This window comes from Maniola hyperantus, chromosome 14 (assembly GCF_902806685.2).
Source record: "Maniola hyperantus chromosome 14, iAphHyp1.2, whole genome shotgun sequence".
NCBI lineage: Eukaryota > Metazoa > Arthropoda > Insecta > Lepidoptera > Nymphalidae > Maniola > Maniola hyperantus.
In genome coordinates, this window is record NC_048549.1 from 12786753 (window position 1) to 12806786 (window position 20034).

General features: G+C 37.7%; 1 protein-coding gene across 2 annotated transcripts in view; it reads left to right on the top strand.

Annotated features, from left to right (window-relative positions):
• LOC117988423 (TBC1 domain family member 12-like) overlaps nucleotides 1-20034 on the top strand; it is a 63969-nt gene that overhangs the window by 28313 nt on the left and 15622 nt on the right. The window contains exons 1-2 of one of the 2 annotated variants that reach the window (XM_069503091.1): nucleotides 9231-9351; nucleotides 13850-14104. In XM_069503091.1, coding sequence (XP_069359192.1) covers nucleotides 9314-9351; nucleotides 13850-14104 — 293 coding nt within the window. In that variant the 5' untranslated portion in view covers nucleotides 9231-9313. Of the gene's footprint in view, nucleotides 1-9230; nucleotides 9352-13849; nucleotides 14105-20034 lie in introns of those variants that run through there. The other variant, XM_069503090.1, reaches the window with a different exon arrangement.

Consider the following 20034-nt stretch of genomic DNA (forward strand, 5'->3'; position numbering starts at 1 on the left):
TCCTTGATTGCCCGGGATAAAAAGTAACTGTCACTCTCCAGATCTTTAACTATACCCAAATGCAAAAGTCGATCCGTTGCGCCGATGCGACGTGATTGAAGGACACACCAAAAAACTCAATAAACCAGCAAACAACACGCTTTTTATTAAACGCGCATTTATATTAAACTAGTGCCCGTGACTTCGTCCGCATGAGTTTCGGTTTTTAAAAGTCTCGTGGGAAATCTTTGATTTTCCGGGATAAATAGTATTTCCCCGGGATGCAAGCTATCTCTGTACCAAATTTCGTCAAAATTGGTTAAACGGATGGGCCATGAAAAGCTAGCAGACAGACAGACAGACACTTTCGCATTTATAACATTAAGTGATGGGTAGTGATAATGTTATCTTTTTTTAGTTTTACATCATGATCATATTTTGTACCAATATTTGAAGCTGTATTAGTTACGCAGATTATATTTCGGATGTTACAATAATCCATTCGAATGGAACTATCAATATTACAATACCAATTTGCTGATTCGCTCTACAGTCTAATCCCACCGTCTGCCTTCACGCTTCATACAACATTTCAAATATCTTATCCGAATGATCACGATTTCAACCTTTGTTTAAACAATATTGCGATGTTTCGTCTAGTTTAACAGTTGTTTTGTCTTCCGGGAAATGTTTTTGGGCGTTTTGTCTTTTAATCTTTTTAAAATTTAAACCTCCTGTAACACAGTTTTTACTTCGTCAGGAGGCAGGGCCTCCTACTAGTTTGTTAATACATTTTTTAAACCCTTGGATCATCCTACAAGCAGACGTTACATAATTCTCTTTCATTCATAAATGCAATCAAATGTTTCCAAACTGCAATTAAATTAACATTAATTCGTTTATTACTTAATAATTATTAATTGCGGAATTGACGGTTATTGATTTCGATTATGCACTTTCTGCTAATAAAATAATATTTATGTATAGTATATCTGCCATTTGTTGTTATATGAACATACCTACAATGTAGAGAGTCCAAGACTCTCTTATTGTATTATGGTATCATTATAGTTGAGCGGTGTTTTATTACTATTGTCTAAGGCCCTAAGTGATCGTTTCATTTCAGCAGCTGAAGTAACTAGTGTACTTGTAAAATGTTCTTCTGTCTCATTATCTTCTTCTTTTGTTCTTGTATATTGGTTCAATCTAAATAGTTCATCTGTTACCTATTTGGTTCACTATTATTTTTCTTTTTTCGTTGGAACATGTTTCCATCTGAACTATTCTGTTTATTATACTAATTTGCTTCTTAATTTTTAATTTCGAAGAAGTATATAAAATAGAGCTATGCTTTTCTAAGTAGTTACTCCTGCTTTTTTCAAAATAGTATGATTCATTAATATAAACCTTATCGTCTTGTGCTATCTTAAATAAAATATCAAACTTCTTGAATGGAATAAAGGTGAATAATTTAAAGCAAAAAGCTAAGCATGAAGTCATTGTTAGTGGCACATTTTCTATAATTTCGCCATAAGTTTTTTGTCCCTCTGATCCACAATCTTAATTAAGACCATGACTAATATAAAGTAGGTGGTAAACACAGAATTATAAGTGAAGTAATAGAAATGAGACCTGCATTCTTTAATACTTGGACAGTTATAGAATCTTCAAGACCGATTCTTAGCTACAAATATTGTACCAAAAGCTCATATTCAACACAACACAAATTAAACTGTAAAGCTAAGCAAATATGTCTGTTTTTAGGGTTCCGTACCTCAAAAGGAAAAACGGAACCCTTTTAGGATCACTTTGTTGTCTGTCTGTCTGTCGGTCTGTCAAGAAACGTACAGGGTACTTCCCGTTGACCTAGAATCATGAAATTTGGCAGGTAGGTATGTCTTATAGCTGACATTCGGGGGAAAATCTGAAAACCGTGAATTTGTGGTTACATCACACAAAAAAGTTAAATTGTGGTCATGAACTAATAATTAGAATTTTCAATTATCGAAGTAAGATAACTGTATCAAATGGGGTATCAAATGAAAGGTCTTCACCTGTGCATTCTAAAACAGATTTTTATTTATTTTATGTATCATAGTTTTTGAATTATCGTGCAAAATGTCGAAAAAATACGACTGTACTACGGAACCCTCGTTGCGCGAGCCTGACTCGCACTTGGCCGGTTTTTACAGTAACGTGCACTAATATTTCACGATCTTAAGAAGATAGCAAGAAGGGTGGATGACGAAAGAGGACCGTGTGTAGTGGCGCGCTCTCAGGAAGGCCTACGTCCAGCAGTGGAAGCAAACAGGCTGATTGATGTTTCACTGGCATCTTCGCAATTACATGCTCTTGCACTTTTACCACTTCTATACTAATGTTGAATTCAGTGATGGTAAAGATAAAGCAATTAAAACGACGGTCCGCGTCGCCTCCAAGCTCCGGGGTCATTTAACTAAGTCGTTTCATGACCTCTCAACGCTGTATGTTGCGCGAGGCCAACCTCATGCCGTTAGCATGCAGAGTGCACTCAACTTGAGTGCATTTCTCTTATAATAACTTTGATTACAAAATGAAAAGCATTGAACTGAATTGATACCCACAATATGCTACATATACTAGGTGTTAGATAGTGTCCGGAACCTCCCAGCCACCAGCCAAACCAAATTAATTCATTAACTATTTACTTCTTTGACTTACTACTGTACCTGCTTCAGTGCTTCTATATTATCTGTCTCTGATCTTATCTTCAACCTCTATTTTATTTTTTATTTTATTTTATTGAACCACAAACAGAATTATACATAAAAAATTACATAATTCAAATCTTAGGTGCCAGGTAATACAAGTGTATAAGTAAGATAAGATATAAGATCTAATCATCTCACCCCAATTTTCTTGATCTGTATAATTTTATCCTTGGTCTTCCTTTTACTAAACGAATAATAAAATCGAACCTAAAATCAATACGAGCAATAGAATAAAACCCAACAGGTAAGCCTGGCTATTATCTATGAAAATCGTACTCGTTCCAATTTCCTTTTTAGATTGGTGTGGTGATTGCGTTGAATGGAATTTCACTTTAGTTTCGATCTGGCAAAGTGCCTGCCTTTTCTACTTGTAGCTCCACTCTATTGCACACGCACCTTTCATAAACTTTCGTAAACTTGCGGCCCCGCTTTAGAAATAATCGAATTAAAAGATTTCTAACACTTTTTGCGCTGAAAACAGCTATTTACTTTTTGCTTTCGTAAGTTTTAGTTTAATTATTTTCGTTGGATGCGAAAATTACATCATATTAAGTAAAAGATTTCAAATACTTTTTTGGAGTGCAAAAACTTTGTCTACTACTTTCATTACTTTCGTCCATAGACTTGTTGTACCTAGTCGTAATAATTATTGTTTTAGAGGATTTAGTGTCCACGTCGACTCGATTTAATTTCTATGAACACAAAATTAATTTGTATAAAACTGCTTTATTCTAAAAGTTATTATTTCATTCATGTTTCGTGTTGAATAATTAAATGCCTGTTTTGTATTCAAGGTAATGCAATGGATTTTTCTAGTTTTACTGCTGGAAAAAATTAACACGTAATAGCGAGCGTAAAAATGGCCAATACAACGAGGTGTTAATAATGATTTTTCCAAATGCATATTTCATTTTGAATAACTTCATAGTAAAGATTATTATAATTTTTTGTCTTAAATAACAGACCTTTTACCTCACGCTCACTTACACTACACTTAAAAATTTAGAAATTAGTGTTGGTCTACATTTGATTGTATCTAGGACCTAAGCTAGCTTTCAGCTTTTGTTACCACTTCACCATAGAGTTAGTCATACTCTAACATTAAGTCCATGACTGTTGTTACACATTATTTATAATGATTATGTTCAAATGATAGTCAGTTACATCAGGCGTAGTACGTACATATAGGTACCTACACTATCATTATAGAATTATTGACTACGACTCGCATCTTGTGGGAATCAGATTTATAGTTAATTGTTTATGGTTTATGAAGTGTAGTGCCTACTGCCTAGTGCCTGTATTCGTAAGCGTGTTTTGTGCAAAATAGTTCGTATTCGTAAATTATTGCTTGTCGATAATTTTCAACGATTTTATCATCATCATTGTTGTAAAAAACAATAATACTATTGTTTTTTAATCTTGAGATCGATCTTTCAAGGGATTCTTTCAAGCTTTAGATTCATAGTTTAGTTCAGTTAGAAAAAGCTTTGCTATGAAAATGAAGTTATTCTATTGGTGGGGGGTTACGCACATCCGGTATCCCTCCAACTCGCAATCCCGCACATCCGCGGTTGATTTTGAAAAATTCCAACAGGATTCTACACATGCTGGGGCTTAACCCAGAAAAAAACTAGTTAAATTAAAATTTTGCTTAGTTGGTAAGTGTAATTACTTACCTGAAAAATTCTCTTGACTACTATTTCAAACGGATGTAGTAAATAATCTATCTAGAAATTCAAGTAGGTATGACTTTTTTCATCGTATCAAAACGCCATTCAGTATCATATAGGTACCTAGACACATTGTAGTTAATTCTGTTGTAGGTACACAATCTCTAAACTAAACTAAAATGACAAGTTTAAATGTGTCTCTTTCATAATGCTTCCTGAGGAAAAGGAGAACAGTAGATTTCAACCTGTCAATTTAGAATTTAGATACCTACCTACAACTAGCTCGCGACTTCGTACCTACGCGTGAATTTAGGTTTTCAAATATCCCGTGTGAACTCTTTGATTTTCCGAGTTAAAAAGTAGCCTATGTCACTCTCCAGGTCTTAAACTGTAAACTACCCATGCAAAAAATCACGTCGATCTGTTGCTCCGTTACAACGTGATTGAAGGACAAACCAACAAACCAACAAACAAACACACTTTCGCATTTATAATAAGGGTACGGATTTGCAACAGAATCAGCCGTATTATAATATTATCTAACACCCGCATCATTTCTATTACATAGTGTTTTAATCTCAGTTGAATAATCTCAACGAGCTTCTTTGTATCTCAATTGTATGTCATATAATTTCTTGTATATTCTCATGTCGGCGCGGCGCAGCGCGTACCAAGCACAGGCTGGCACTGCGCGCGCGTCGTTTTTGTTACGTCGACGTAGGACCTCGAATTAACATTAGCGCACGAGCACAACTGAAAGGATTACATTCGCTACAGAATGTATGGTTCAGTTTGTAGTTACCTAGGGAACAATATTTTGCTAGGACACAGCCTAAAATGTCGCTCTGTACAAAAAAAACCCGGCCAAGTTTGGCGTTATCACTTATTCAGCCAATGGAGAGTTCTTATATTATGCATTGTTTCGATTTCAATTTCATAGAAAATCAAGATTTCTAAATACAAATAAATCATGTGTATTCAGTTACTATTGTAACCAGCTTATAGGTAGCTGTTATAATTAATAGGCGAAGAATCTCACAGCATCCGCTGCACGTGCACTTAATTACAGTCGGATGTTTTAAATAACTACCTGCAAACCATCAATCATCATCTGTCTTTCTCATTTATCGTAACTACTTATGATGAGTGAGGGAAACAGGAAATGTGCCTCACAGTTCACTATGATTTGAAGAAGTAAATAGCGCCTCTTAAGATGATTTAAAAATTTCCGGTTGAAACAACCATAAATAACTTCGCCTTTCAAGCTTGTAGATCAAGAAAGTTTCCTGATCATCTTGTAGATTACGAAAAGTATAGGTAACTAAAAGTAAACTATTACAAACTTTATTTTTTCTATTTATGTACCTAAATAGAGATAGATAAAAGGAGTAGGAGATACATATAGAGAAGCAATGCCGCGAAAGCCAGAAGGATGCATGTACAATCTCTGCTTGCCGGTTCAGTAATTTTTGATATGTATTAAATATTTATTTCATAGAGAAACAGTTGTTTGAAAACATTTTATACGAAAACTTAATGTTCTCGGTTTTTGTAGCGCATTAAATGGTTACGATTAAAATGATTTAATAATTAATTCATTACTACGTCTACCTCGAATAAAAACTAAGCACGTCTTAGAATACAATGGTGATTGGTCGGGAAAAAGAGGACGCAAACAACTTGTAGGAATACCATCGTTAAAATACCAACAGTCGTGTTTGGCGATACCATCTGCGGTAGGGTTGTCAGCCAATATCAAATAAATTAACTATACGTGAACCGCTTGACATGGTCGCTAACTATGGGCCTCATATAACAAAGCTCAGAGTCACTCAGCGAGCGATGGAGAGTGCTGTGCTTGGAGTTACTCTACGTGATCAAATGAGAAACGAGATCCGTAGAAGTACCAGAATAACCGACAAAGCTCAGCGGGTGGCGAAGCTGAAGTGGCAATGGGCAGGGCACATAGTTCGAAAAACCGATGGACGTTGGGGTCCCAAGGAGCGGGAGTGGCGACCTCGCACCAGAAAGCGCAGAGTTGGATGACCCTGCAGTAGGTGGACGGACGACATCAGGCGAGTCGCAGGGAGCCGTTGGAGTCAGGCGGCGCAAGAAGTCAGGAGACGCAAGGCGTGTGGAAGTCCCTACAAGAGACCTATGTCCTGCAGTGGATTTCTATCGGTTGTTGCTTTTGATGATGATGAACCGCTTGAACCCAAAAACCCAAACGACCCGTGGAGTAGAATGCTGGTTGCAGAAGGGTGAAAACGACGTTGAACTCCTAGGTTTTCATATCTACAGTCTACTGTTATCCTCTTGTAACATGCGCTCTTCCTCAGGGCCGTCTTAGTGAAATGATTTACCTATTATTTACTGGGTATTTAAAGTCATCCTCAACCAGAAGATTACTGTGCCTCTAACATCAACAATCTACATACCTGATGATCGCATCAATAAATAAATAAATAAATAAATAAATAAATAAATAAATCATTTATTGTTCCAAAGCGTTGGTACAAGTATAAGAGTATTTTTCCGACATATTATCACGACAAAAGACTTTCTTAAGTAATAGGTTTATAATATTTAAATTTTAAATACGTATCTAGAATTAATTTCTTAGTAGGTCAATAAAACGAAACTTGCAGTTACAGCCCGAATACCATAAACAAATCAAGTACAACTATTGCGATTATTAATTTGATAATGACAACTTCCATGCTAGCCCCTCTGATGAAAGCCTGAACTTAAAACAAAACAAGATAGTTAAAGCTCTTTATTAAATTAATCAAAAGAGAAAATTAAAAGTTCATTTATGTTTTTTGATGTTTCGACTTTATTTTGCTGTCAACATTTTATTTTCGCCTTACATATTTTTTCGAATACAAATTGGCAACCCTAAATCTGCGCCTGTTATTGTCTCATCCACACAGTGGTTCAAATATAGCCCCAAATACAGTGGAAATATGATTTATGATCCAATGTGCCGGGTCTTAATAAGTCAATATTATATTATGTTCCACGCAAATTGTTGGAAGGACATATGCATTGACGTACGATATTATATTTCTAGATTAATCTAAAAACATAATGTTTATTTAAATATAAAACGCTGGGTATGTCTGTCTATATATACGTTTATGTAATAACTAGCTCATGCCCTCGACTTCGTCCGCATGGACTTCACAAATTTCAAACCTCTGTTTTACCCCTTTAGCATTGATTTATTAACTAAATCAATGCCCTTTTAGGGATTGAATTTTCAAAAATCCTTTCATGGTCCATTTACGCGGAGCCTAAGGTGTACCTCTAGAAGTCTAAAGTTTGGTGCTACTTGAGACACAGGCTACATAGTGAAAGATTTTTGTATTCCACACACTTTCACACACACATAGCCTAGTGGTTAGGACGTCCGCCTTCTAATCGGAGGTCGGGGGTTCGATACCGGGCACGCATCTCTAACTTTTCGGAGTTATGTGCGTTTTAATTAATTAAATATCACTTGCTTTAACGGTGAAGGAAAACATCGTGAGGAAACCTGCACGCCTGACAGTTCTCCATAGTGTTCTCAAAGGTGTGTGAAGTGTACAAATCAATCCGCACATGGCCAGCGTGGTAGACTATGGCCAAAACGCCCTTCTCACGAGCCGGTGATGGGTTGATTATGATGATGACACACTTTCGAAACTACTGTTCCATAGATTACCTTCACAAACGAACTCACTTACTCTGTCTTTATAGTGATGGAGACGGTCATTATGTGCTAGAAAACGTAAAGTACCGGATTTGTACGTACATATTTTCTTACTAAGCACATATTAATAACTATATTTCTGTTTTTACTATCTTTTTACATCATACCGATGGGTGTCATTCAGCCGGTGGACTTTGGCATGAGAAAGCAAAATTACTAGAGTTGATGTCTATAAATACTAAAATGCACTTATCTAAATATATAAAAGGAAAAGGTGACTGACTGACTGACGGATCTATCAACGCACAGCTCAAACCACTGGACGGATCGGGCTGAAATTTGGCATGCAGATAGCTATTATGACGTAGGCATCCGCTAAGAAAGGATTTTTGAAAATTCAACCCCTAAGGGGGTGAAAAAGGGGTTTGAAATTTGTGTAGTCCACGCGGACGAAGTCGCGAGCATAAGCTAGTATAATATAATAGGTATGTATTTTGAGCGCTCCTCAAATATTAGACTACATTCTTGTTAGCTAATCGTGAATCGTCAATAAATGAAGTTGGCTATCTACTATCTATTTCTGGAGACCATATCCATAAAGCGTAATGAATAAAAAAAAATATTTTTATTCAATTAAACTTTTACGAGTATGTACTTTTGAATCGTCAAATGAATCTACCACTCGCGCCGATTCAGAATGCCTTTCCGAATTGGTTGATTATTTATTATTCGCAGGTCACAACTCGCAAGAAATCAATACATACCAGTTATAGTTAAGGGTAACTAACGCTTTGTGTAATATTTGATTTTATTTCTTAACTAGCTTATGCTCGCGACTTTGTCCGCGTGGACTACACAAATTTCGAACCCCTATTTCACCCCCTTAGGAGTTGAGTTTTCAAAAATCCTTTCTTAGCGGATTTCTACGTCATAATAGATATGTGCAAGCCAAATTTCAGCCCGATCCGTCCAGTAGTTTAAGCTGTGCATTGATAGATCAGTCAGTCAGTCAGTCAGTCACCTTTTCCTTTTATATATTTTTATTAGTGTCGATAAAATATCGTATTGCGGAAGCCATATCAAAAAGTAGTATTAAAACATATTTTATCGTTCGCAATAATTATTTTTAGTTTACATCAAGTCACGAACACGATGTGGTCTCAATGGTCTCAACATACAAATACATTGTTCATACTGTGCGGATATTCATATTTTAAATGTTTAAAGAAGACAAAAATATTATGCCGTTGTTTATGTAAGTGATTATGTATAAATAAGTCATACTAATATTATAAATGCGAAAGTGTGTTTGTTTGTTAATTTGTTGACATTTTGAAATCACGGAGCAACGCAACGGGTCGGCGTGATTTTTTTCATGTAGATAGTAAAGACCTGGAGAGTGACAGAGACTACTTTTTATCCCGCAAAATAAAAGAGTTCCCACGGGATTGTGGGAATAGGAAGATGTTTGTGATTGATTGGTAACTCAAAATGGTTAGCGCCCACTGAGATTTTTGCCTCTATCTTGTATGGGATTACATAACAGAAAGAGCGCTATACTAACTTCTTTCCTCGGATAGAGCAGTGTTTCCCATTTGCCGGGTCGCGACCCGGTACCGGACCATCAAAATAAAATCCCGGGTCACAACATTCCCGCATTGTTTTAAAAATATTACCAACTATTGATAATATTACTATCAATAAATGTGTAATATTTTACCCTATGGAACCAGCCCCCCAATTGTGTAAGAAAAACGTATTCATCGTTATCGTCATCGTCAAAAAATTCTGCCCTTTGATTGGCTGTGAAAAAATGTAAACAGCGAATCAACCAATCAAAAGGCAGAATTTTTTGACAATTACGATAACGATGAATACGTTTTTCTTACACAATCGGGGGGCTGCTTGGGTCTAAAAGTGTTAAGTCATAAGTGGGTCACGAAGAGGCAATGTAAAATTTACCGGGCCATGGCAGAACACTGTTTGGAAAACACTGGGATAGAGTATAGTTGGTCGAACTGAGCTGTATTGCATTATGCGTGTAACACAGTCCAATAATAACCCGTCGCAGTAGGTCTACTTGCATAATGTAAACATTAAATAATCACACTTTCGCTAATTAGCATCGATTCCAATTAAAATTACGTTAATGAGTTTACCCGATCGTATTTTCAATGCGAAATTCTCAATTCAGTATGCGAGTTATGCGACATATATGTATTTCGATGCGAAACTGATAAATCTATTTTAAATTCAAGTTATCACTTTGTTCTCTTTGTCTCAGTTACATGACATAAAGTTACAAAAGAGTTTTTTATCTAGAATCTAGATTAGACTTTCTTCTTTGCGTCAGTGCCATCAGTAGAATAGGCACAGAAGTTATACAGCTACAGAAACGTTCATATTCAGCCGGTCGATTACAAAAAAGCTGCGTCAATCATTGCAACAATCTCAATTGCTATGATTGGCAGAATTCATAGTATTTTTGCTTCTGCAATGCATTTTAGCCAATAGCCAGACAGTGTTGGCCAATCAGAGGAGATTGCGATCGTCACACTGCACTCTAGCTGTAATTTTATCGTAATCAAGCAGCAGATCTGTAATTGCTAATGAAGTTTAAGCAAGAATAGCACAAATTCAGTCAATTACGATTATCGCAATGCGTTTATCACAACTTTCGTGCTAATCCCCAGATTACAATCAGATACTTCGCTATTGTTTATATCAACTGCTTTCTATCTTAAAATCTTTATATTTAAAATTCAAAGTCTTGACTGACTGACTGACTTATATATCAACGCACAGCCTAAACCGCTGGTCCTAGAGTCATGAAGTTTTGAGGGTGATGTTCTTTGTAAAGAGTAGGTATACACTAAGAAAGGATTTTTTGAAATTCCACCCCTAAGTGGGTTAAATGGGGGATGGAATTTTGTATGAAAGTTCGTAATTTTTCAAGTTATTTGCCTGAAAATTGGTAATTGGGTTTTCGGTTACAAATGAAAAAATACGTGTTTCAGGATTTTTGGAAATTTCACCGTCGATTTTCTAAATTCCATCCAAGCGAAGCCGGGGTGGGTCAGCTAGTCTCCTATTATATTAGCTGGCGAATCTCCCCTTTAATTGAGATTTTTATCCATAGCTATAAACTGCATCCACACTTCGATCCTCTCAAATCTTTTGTGCATCTAAGCCCTCTTTTCTTTCTCTCCCGTCTAGAGTGCATTCAAGATTCTTTCTAGAATCTAGTACCTACTTAGTTTAATAAGGGCCCTGGCTAGAGGTACTAGGAAGCTACGTCGTATCGATTTACTTCGAAGCCATTGAAATCTCAATAGCTTGACGGTATAGGCGGATTGAATTTAAAAATATATCTTGATTCCCGCTTCACCACTTCACACACTTTTTTTATATTTATATACTAGCGCTTTGTTGCAATCAGACCTGGTGGCAAGTGATGCAGCCTAAGATGGAGCGCGCTTGCCTAGAAGATGCCTATTCACTCTTGACTTGAAGGTACCCATATTGGAGGGGAAAACTGATGCTGGAAGGGTGTTCCAAATCTTAGAAACTGCGCACTTTTATAGTCTCCTAAAGAGAACCAATCCCCCGAGAGAAAAAATCAGGTTATATGGGCTTCTCTATTCAGTATTCACTAAGCCTACTTAGAGAAACACACTGAGATATCAGAAGAAAATATAACACTGCACTTGCACTTGTAGGAGTAATAGGTTATAGGATGGTGACCAGGGTCCATGGCATTAGGCAAGCGGAAGATCCTTCAACTGCGTTTTCTGGTGCAACTTGCGAGGTCGCCATTCCAGCACCTTGGGACCCCAACGTCTATCTGACCTTTAGAATTAGATATGTGAACCGCCCATTGCCACTTCAGCTTCTAACCCTATGCCGGTGCCGGCTATGTCGGTAATCGGTTACTGTGGTTCTCCTACGGATCTCATTTCCGATTTGATCACGTTTAGTAAATCCAAGCTTAGCTCTAGTTAACATAACGAATGATGTCTCACCTAACGCTCGCTGAGTGACTCTGAGTTTTCTTACATGAGGTTAGGGTTAGGTTAGGGTATAGTTAGCGACCATGTCAAGCGATTTACGTATTAGCCTATGTACGCTTTTAACCGGTTGGGCTATGTCAGTTACTCTGGTTTTTGTACGGTTCTCCTCATTTCTGATTATATCACGTTCTTAAAAAATATCTTCGTATACAATCAGCTATTCTCATTCAAACATTATCAACTACTTATAGTAATTGTATAGCAACGTTTCGCGAGGAAGCACTTTATCGCCAACTCCGCCCACGATCTCGAGATTAAATTATCACACAATGACATTCCGGACGAGCGTCTGCGCTCGCGCACCGCTGGGTATACCTATAGCCAATAGCGTGCACAGGGCTTGAAGCCAGGGTAGGCATTAGTTAGGTAGTAACCTGTTTACTGGCAGGTCTTAATGAAAAATATGCATTGAGCTTACAACTGGGGTAAGCAGTGCATTTATGCCTCTATGACCTGCACGCTACTGCCTATAGCACAGTTTACGACAGTTAGGGAACTTGTAACAAAACGTCGAGGCTTCACCTACACTGGCAGGTGTCAAATGTTACCTCGCTTACTACGCTTGGTAGCTATGAATAGTCCGCGCAGGTCGAGATGGCAATCGGGGTATGAGGGGGGGGAAAGGCCCCGCACACTCGCACATCACCCGCGCTCGCCCGCACTGGGCTAGCGCGGGGGTTGTGGGTGTGTTACCATCTCGACCTGTCGCGTACTATATATACTCACAACCCTTGAATGGGAAGCTGGAAGTAATCTCTATTTAGAGATAAGCATTTCCAATGTAACTTAATTTATTACTACTTCTGTAACTACAATTTCGGTACATGAAAAATAAAAAGATGTCAATGTCGATTAAGGATCAAAACCGAGAGTTTCCTCACTCTAGTTCACTCTGTGATTTGATAGGTATTATTTACCTAATATGTTATGAGCTGTGACATTATGATATTGCAAAAAATGCATCGATATAGAATTTAAGCTGTTGCAAAAGTATTGACTTACAAGTTACAAGTCAATATCAAATGTTCTCCGGAATTTGATAGCGAAAATGTTACGCTCAAAATTTGTAATCTCATTTGTTGATTTAAGTCCCGCAAATTGCTATTGCGCTGGAACCGTGTCTCATTAACATCGAAATGACGTCATTTTGACGTCAGCCGAAATAGAAATGTACCATCAGCTCGAAACTTCAGTCTAGTGCTGACGTCACTAAAATTTCAATCGCTGACCTTTCGGATTTCAGTCCGTGGCTTAACCGTTGAGCTATTGAAGCTCTTAAATCTAATGACCTCACTGGCGCAGTGGTAAGCGCTGTGGTCTTATTAGTGGGAGGGCCCGGGTTCGATCCCCGGCAGGGGTTTAGAATTTTATAATTTTTATTTCCGGTCTGGTCTGGTGGGAGGCTTCGGCCGTGGCTAGTTACCACCCTGCCGGCAAGCGATTTAGCGTTTCGGTACGATGCCGTTTAGAAACCAAACGGGTGTGGGTTTAAATGCCATACCCTTTCCAGGTTAGCCCGCTTCCATCTTAGACTGCATCATCACTTACCACCAAGTGAGTTGCAGTCAAGGGCTAACCTGTAACTGAATTTAAAAAAATCTTTATCTCCATCGACCATGTCTGTCAGATGAAACTTCATCGCAACGTCAACCAAGTGACTTACGTCTTTTTCCATTGTTACAGAGGCGTCTTCCCATGGAAAAGCAGTTCATCCTCCAAAAGCCAAGACTCCAGTGTCAGTTCATCCTGGCGGTTATTCGGCAGTAAATCCACCTGCAACCTCGATAAGGCGCTAACCACCGAAACCCAGAACACTTTAAGTCCTGCATCATCAGCTGCGAATACTCCTCATCATCACAGGAGGCAAGGAAGTTCAGCAAGCGAGAAGCAATTCGAAGATTTGGTGGCCAGTTCTATAGCTCTCATCCAGCATGATAGGTAAGCTTGAGCTTTACAATGCACCAAAAGCTTAATTTGCTATAATCCGCTGAAACAGTTCGAATCTGTATGATGCAACATGCAGCATGCGAAATGCACTACCCGCCCTCCCACTGCTAACCATGCAGGAAAAAGCAGCCACTAGGCAAGCAATATGCACCACCACCACGCAGCACCATACAAATCCCAAAACACACTCGACGCATCGGATTTATCCACGCATTTGCTTCCCCCTTTAGTTCATTGGTCCATCACTGTTTGTTTATCGACACACATTTAATATTTGATCTCTAGTTACTTTCAATTGAAACACTGCACATCCGTCGAGTGTACTTTGAACAACGCGTCTATCGCACATTATGTAGATTGCAGGCACATAAACAAGACCCGTGTTTGTTACTCAGTAGAGAACGTTCTGGCATTTCGTGGAATGGAATTTTAGATCGTGGGACTGAAATGATCTCTAACATTTCAATTTACCATACCAAATTATCGTAATCACGAAGGTGCGTAGTTTAGGATATTTATTTTGAACTTACTCGTCGTACCAATCTATAAAGTGAATGGCCCACTGCTGGGCTAATACTTACTAGGGGTGATTTATGCTAGACCGCGCCGGGCCCGAGCCGTGCCACGTCCGAGGCAAGTCCGACACGTGGACGATCCACGGATTGCAATTTTGTATAAAGAAATGTAACACGGACGAGGCTCAGATGACTCGGACACGGCACGGTCTGATGTGACCTCATACACATTCCCAATCTGGTGTCTCGGACGCGGCACGGCTCGATCCCGGCACGGTCTAGCATAAATCATCCCCTATACTCAGTACCTAACCTACTTATATTTAAGAGGCCTTAAGACGCTTTGGTCGTTTGGTACATTTTCTAGCTTCTAGCATGGCTTATGCTTTCTCAGTTTTGAAAATGTATGACACCAAAACACTATTTTGGTGCTCGATTTTGACTTGGCCGCCACCCTTTATAACAATGTTTAAACTGCTGCAAAGTTTCAATATTGTTAGGGAATTGGCCAAAACGACTCAAGATCTTTCGAAAGATCTTGAGTCGTTTTGAAACTCTAAGGATCAAACTTTTACCTAACTTTTACCCTTTTAACTTTTAAAGGTAGCTCACATACGATTGATTGATGGCTTCTTCGTCTGCATTACAAACTTTAATACAACATATCTGATTATATTCTTACTAGCTCATGCTCGCTACTTCGTCCGCGTGGACTACACAAATTTCAAACCCCCATAGTGGTTGAATTTTCAAAAATCCTTTCCTAGCGGATGCCTACGTCATAACAGCTATCTGCATGCCAAATTTCAGCATGATCCGTCCAGTAGTTTAAGCTGTGCGTTGATAGATCAGTCAGTCACCTTTTCCTTTTATATATTAAGATAGAAGAAGATGATTGCAGATTTTCTAGGTAATAAAAATGAAATTGCGTGGGTTAGCACTTAGCACCATCGGTATAGAATATAATTTGTCATCGAAGATTTGGCGCGTCTTACTACATTATCATTAGACTAGTGCAAGTCGACCATTAACCAGTCATTAATAAAAAAGCTTATAAAAAATTATAAAAAATCTATCAGCATTAAAAAAGTATGGTAGACACCCAGACTTTGGTGCCAATGTAATCTATCAAAGCCATCTACATAAGATTAAGGCACATGTAAGCACCTATATCGGAATAACAATTTATTGTGATGTCGGTCAATCACACCCACCGTGACCTCACAGGTCACACAACACGGCCCCGATCCGTGGGGCTATTGAACTACCCACAACGACGCATACTTGAATATCCTTAATGGAATTCAATAATTCATAAGCCTTGGTATGAAAGCAGGTGGCACTGAAATGGGAAAATGGGGACCTTAAATGGAAAACTTGAAAAGAAACTTGTGTTCATCGTGTGGGCCGTGTATTCCAGTTTTCCGACAGTAGGTACATTATGTACTGTCGTAACTAGGATTTCGGTTGATCTGAGTATAAAAAAGGAAAAGGTGACTGACTGACTGATCTATCAACGCACAGCTCAAACTACTCGACGGATCGAGCTGAAAGGCATACAGATAGCTATTATGACGACGACATCTGCTAAGAAAGGATTTTGTAAAATTCAACCCCTAAGGGGGTAAAAGTTAAAGACACATACAAAGCTGTGATAGCTTAGTGGTTAGAACGTCCGCCTCCGAATCGGGGTCGGAGGCTCCTAACTTTTCGGAGTTATGTGCGTTTTAAGTGAGAAAAAACATCGTGAGGAAACCTGCATGCCTGAGAGTTCACCATAATGTTCTCATAGGCGTGTGAAGTCTACCAATCTGCACTTGCAGCGTGGTAGACTAACACCAAGACGACCTGCGCTCTGTAGTTAGCTGGCGATGGGTTGGTCATGATGAAACACATATTAGTGTGGGATCAAGAAAATCTGGTTTTGTGTAGGAATCTGCCCACTGAGCATAAAATAAAAACGATTTCGATACATTCTAATTTTTTCTAAGAAATGATGAACGAAGAATTTCTAACTTGTACTAGATATCGGTTGAAATTTCTGAAACGCACAAAATATGCGGTTAAATCGACCGCAAACCTCAACGGAGGATGAAATATTTTCAAAATGTGATAATAATTAGCAGAGCGTGAGATTGGTGAAATTGTGGTAACAGCGCATCTCGGTCAAACGCATTGCGATCTCGGTTCGTGAACTCTGCAATGATTCTTTTACTAGGCTTCGGTCGTAATCCGTACCTGAAGGTGCCAACGGGAACCTATTACTAAGCCTCCGGTGTCCGTCCGTTCGTATGTCAGTGGGCTATATCTCGTGAACCATTATAGGCAATATAGAGAGAGTTGAAATTTTCATAGATAAGTGTTTCTACTGCCCTAATAGTAAAAAATTCAAAATGGCCGCCATGAATTTTTTTTAAATGCCAAGCGATTTAGCGTAGCAGTCGTAGTCCTTTGTGAATCTCGGTGTAATAACTGATGTAATATATTACATTGAGAAGCATAATATTTATTCGTGCAACGTAATTATTTATTGATCGTAATCCTAATTATAAAAAAAAACTGAAACCTTACCCTAAATGGAAATCGCGTGTGTTTACTTGATTTAAATGCATAAATTAATTTGTTTATTTATTACCTATCTGTAGCAGTCCATAAATTATTACGGGGTTGAAGACATGTGCCAGCTAAGAAAACTTAACAATTTTATTATTATTATATATAATTTATATAATATAATTATATTTTTTTGTTTTTTTTTTCAGAAAATAATGTACATCGGCCTTTAGAATGACATTTTGGCTTTGTAGAGCGTTGTCTCTGTCACTCATACCTATGATATGACGTTTTGTCGGTTTCAACGTCAGAGAGACAATGCTCTACAAATCCACTATCTCCTTCTAAAGGTCGATGTTTATTATTTTCTGCCGCGTATTGTACTTACTATGTAGTATAATATAAAAAGTAAAACTTCTTGCATGAACATAGATTGATAATAAGTATAACGGGTTAATACCAGAACGTCTTATGAAGTTACGATGGAGAAGACGTACACACATAATCTTTAATACGCAAAACTTACAAACTACAAAACGTTCAAATTAGCAAATTATTCATAACGCAAAAGATTCTCAATATGCAAAATTAATAACGCAAAAGAAATGTAAAAAGAATGTATCTTTAAAAGAAAATACCTAAGTACTAAAAGTTTCTGTAAAACAATAAAAAATTGTTAAAAAGCACTGTAAAATTAAAATTGTAACTGTAGGTACTGAGTCCAGTGTAATTGTAAAATTACAGCCTTTGTAGCTGGCGAAGCGAAATAATGTATTAAACAGACGTAGAAAGGCCCATAAATACAGGTGGGGAAAATAGGAGCCAACAAATTACCCACCGCCTATAGTCGCCTCTTCCGCTCTAGACGCCTTTGTTAGGAATTACAGTCTCGCCTTGGCTTTTTGCTAACTACATAATCAATAGTGAATCGGATAATCCTCCTGGCTCCTGGCTTATGTAATTTGCCATCCTGCATAATCAATGAATGAAGTAACTAAAGTAATTTTGGATTTGTGTTAAATCTCTTATTAGGTACTATAATTAGATACCATTATTCTATATGGCACAATAACTTAAAATTTTTCCATTATAAGTTTTTTAGGGTTCCGTACCTCAAAAGGAAAAACGGAACCCTTATAGGATCACTTTGTTGTCTGTCTGTCTGTCTGTCTGTCCGTCTGTCTGTCAAGAAACCTACAGGGTACTTCCCGTTGACCTAGAATCATGAAATTTGGCAGGTAGGTAGATCTTATAGCTGACATTTGGGGAAAAATCTGAAAGCCGTGAATCACACAAAAAAATTAAATTGTGGTCATGAACATTAGTTCATAGTAAGTAATTAGTATTTTCAACTTTCGAAGTGAGTGACTATGTCAAGTGGAGTATCATATGAAAGGTCTTCATCTGTACATTCTAAAACATATTTTTATTTATTTTTATGCATCATAGTGTTTGAATTATCTTGCAAAATGTCGAAAAAATACGACTGTAGTACGGAACCCTCATTGCGCGAGCGTGACTCGCACTTGGCCGGTTTTTTTTAAATATGGCTTATGAGCGTTCAGCAACAGAACAACAGAACCAATCTGGTTAAACTAAATTAATTATACAGAAGTAAATAAAACTGAATTAATCGGAGGCACTAATTTATATAAATAAGGAGCAGAGTGAAAAATATACCATTAAGTTTTAAGGATTTCTTAAGATACTAAAAAAAAAACTTCGTCTTGTCATCAGTCATTCAAAGATCAATCTTATAATCTCATCAGCGGCGGTAGATACATTACCAACAGACTTTCTTTTGACGATTTAACGTAACTTGTAATCAAGTAAGTATAATATTTTGAGTGCATGAAACATCTTAGACGTGCGGATGAAGAAATAGAAAAATCAAATCTAGCAATTCATCTTGTAACTGCTAAGATAGCCGAATAAGTTGATATTTATTATGCCTAAGCTATTGGACCAGAGAAGAAAAAAAGAGATAGCTATTTCTAGCAGATGATGAAGACATAACAATAGACATTGCTAATGATTTATTAATAGAACGAGACTAACCTTCACAAATAGCATGTCATTGGCCTCTATTAGGTGCGGAGGAAAATTGGCACTGCACCAGTAGCCTACTTGTATACCTACCTAATACATATAGATTGAAGGGCAAACTCTACTATGTAAACAACCTGTCGTACTATAAATATATTCTGACTACCTCCCTGGCGCAGTGGTAAGTACTGTGCTCTTATTAGTGGGGGGTTCGATTCCCGGCAGGGGTTTGGAATTTTATAATTTTTAAATTTCTGGTCTGGAAGGCTTTGGCCGTAGCTAGTTGCCACCATACCGGCAAAGCCGTGCCGCCAAGCGATTTAGCGTTCCGGTACTATGCCGTGTAGAAACCAAAGGGGTATGTGTTTAATACAAACTGCCATACTGGTTCCAGGCTAGCCCGCATCCATCTTAGACGGCATCATCACTTACCACCAGGTGAGATTCCAGTCAAGGGCTAACTTGTATCTGAATAAATAAATAAATATCTAAACAAATCATTATGACTGCGGAATAATTATTAAAGCCTTTCAGACTTATAAAAGCTTTCTTTGAATAAACGTTTATTATACTATATATAGCTCAATTACCACTCACTCACTGATTGACATAATTGTTCTCCTAGAAAGAGACAGAAAATGATATAATAATGTATGGGAGATATGTTCAGAAGTGGGATTCGACTAGGGAAAAATTATGACATTTCAGAAAAACAAGATGGCGGCCGACGTGACTTTTGTATCTTTTTTGTTTTCCAACCGATTTTGTTTAAACTTGCAGTTATTTTAGATATTAGCAAACGATTTT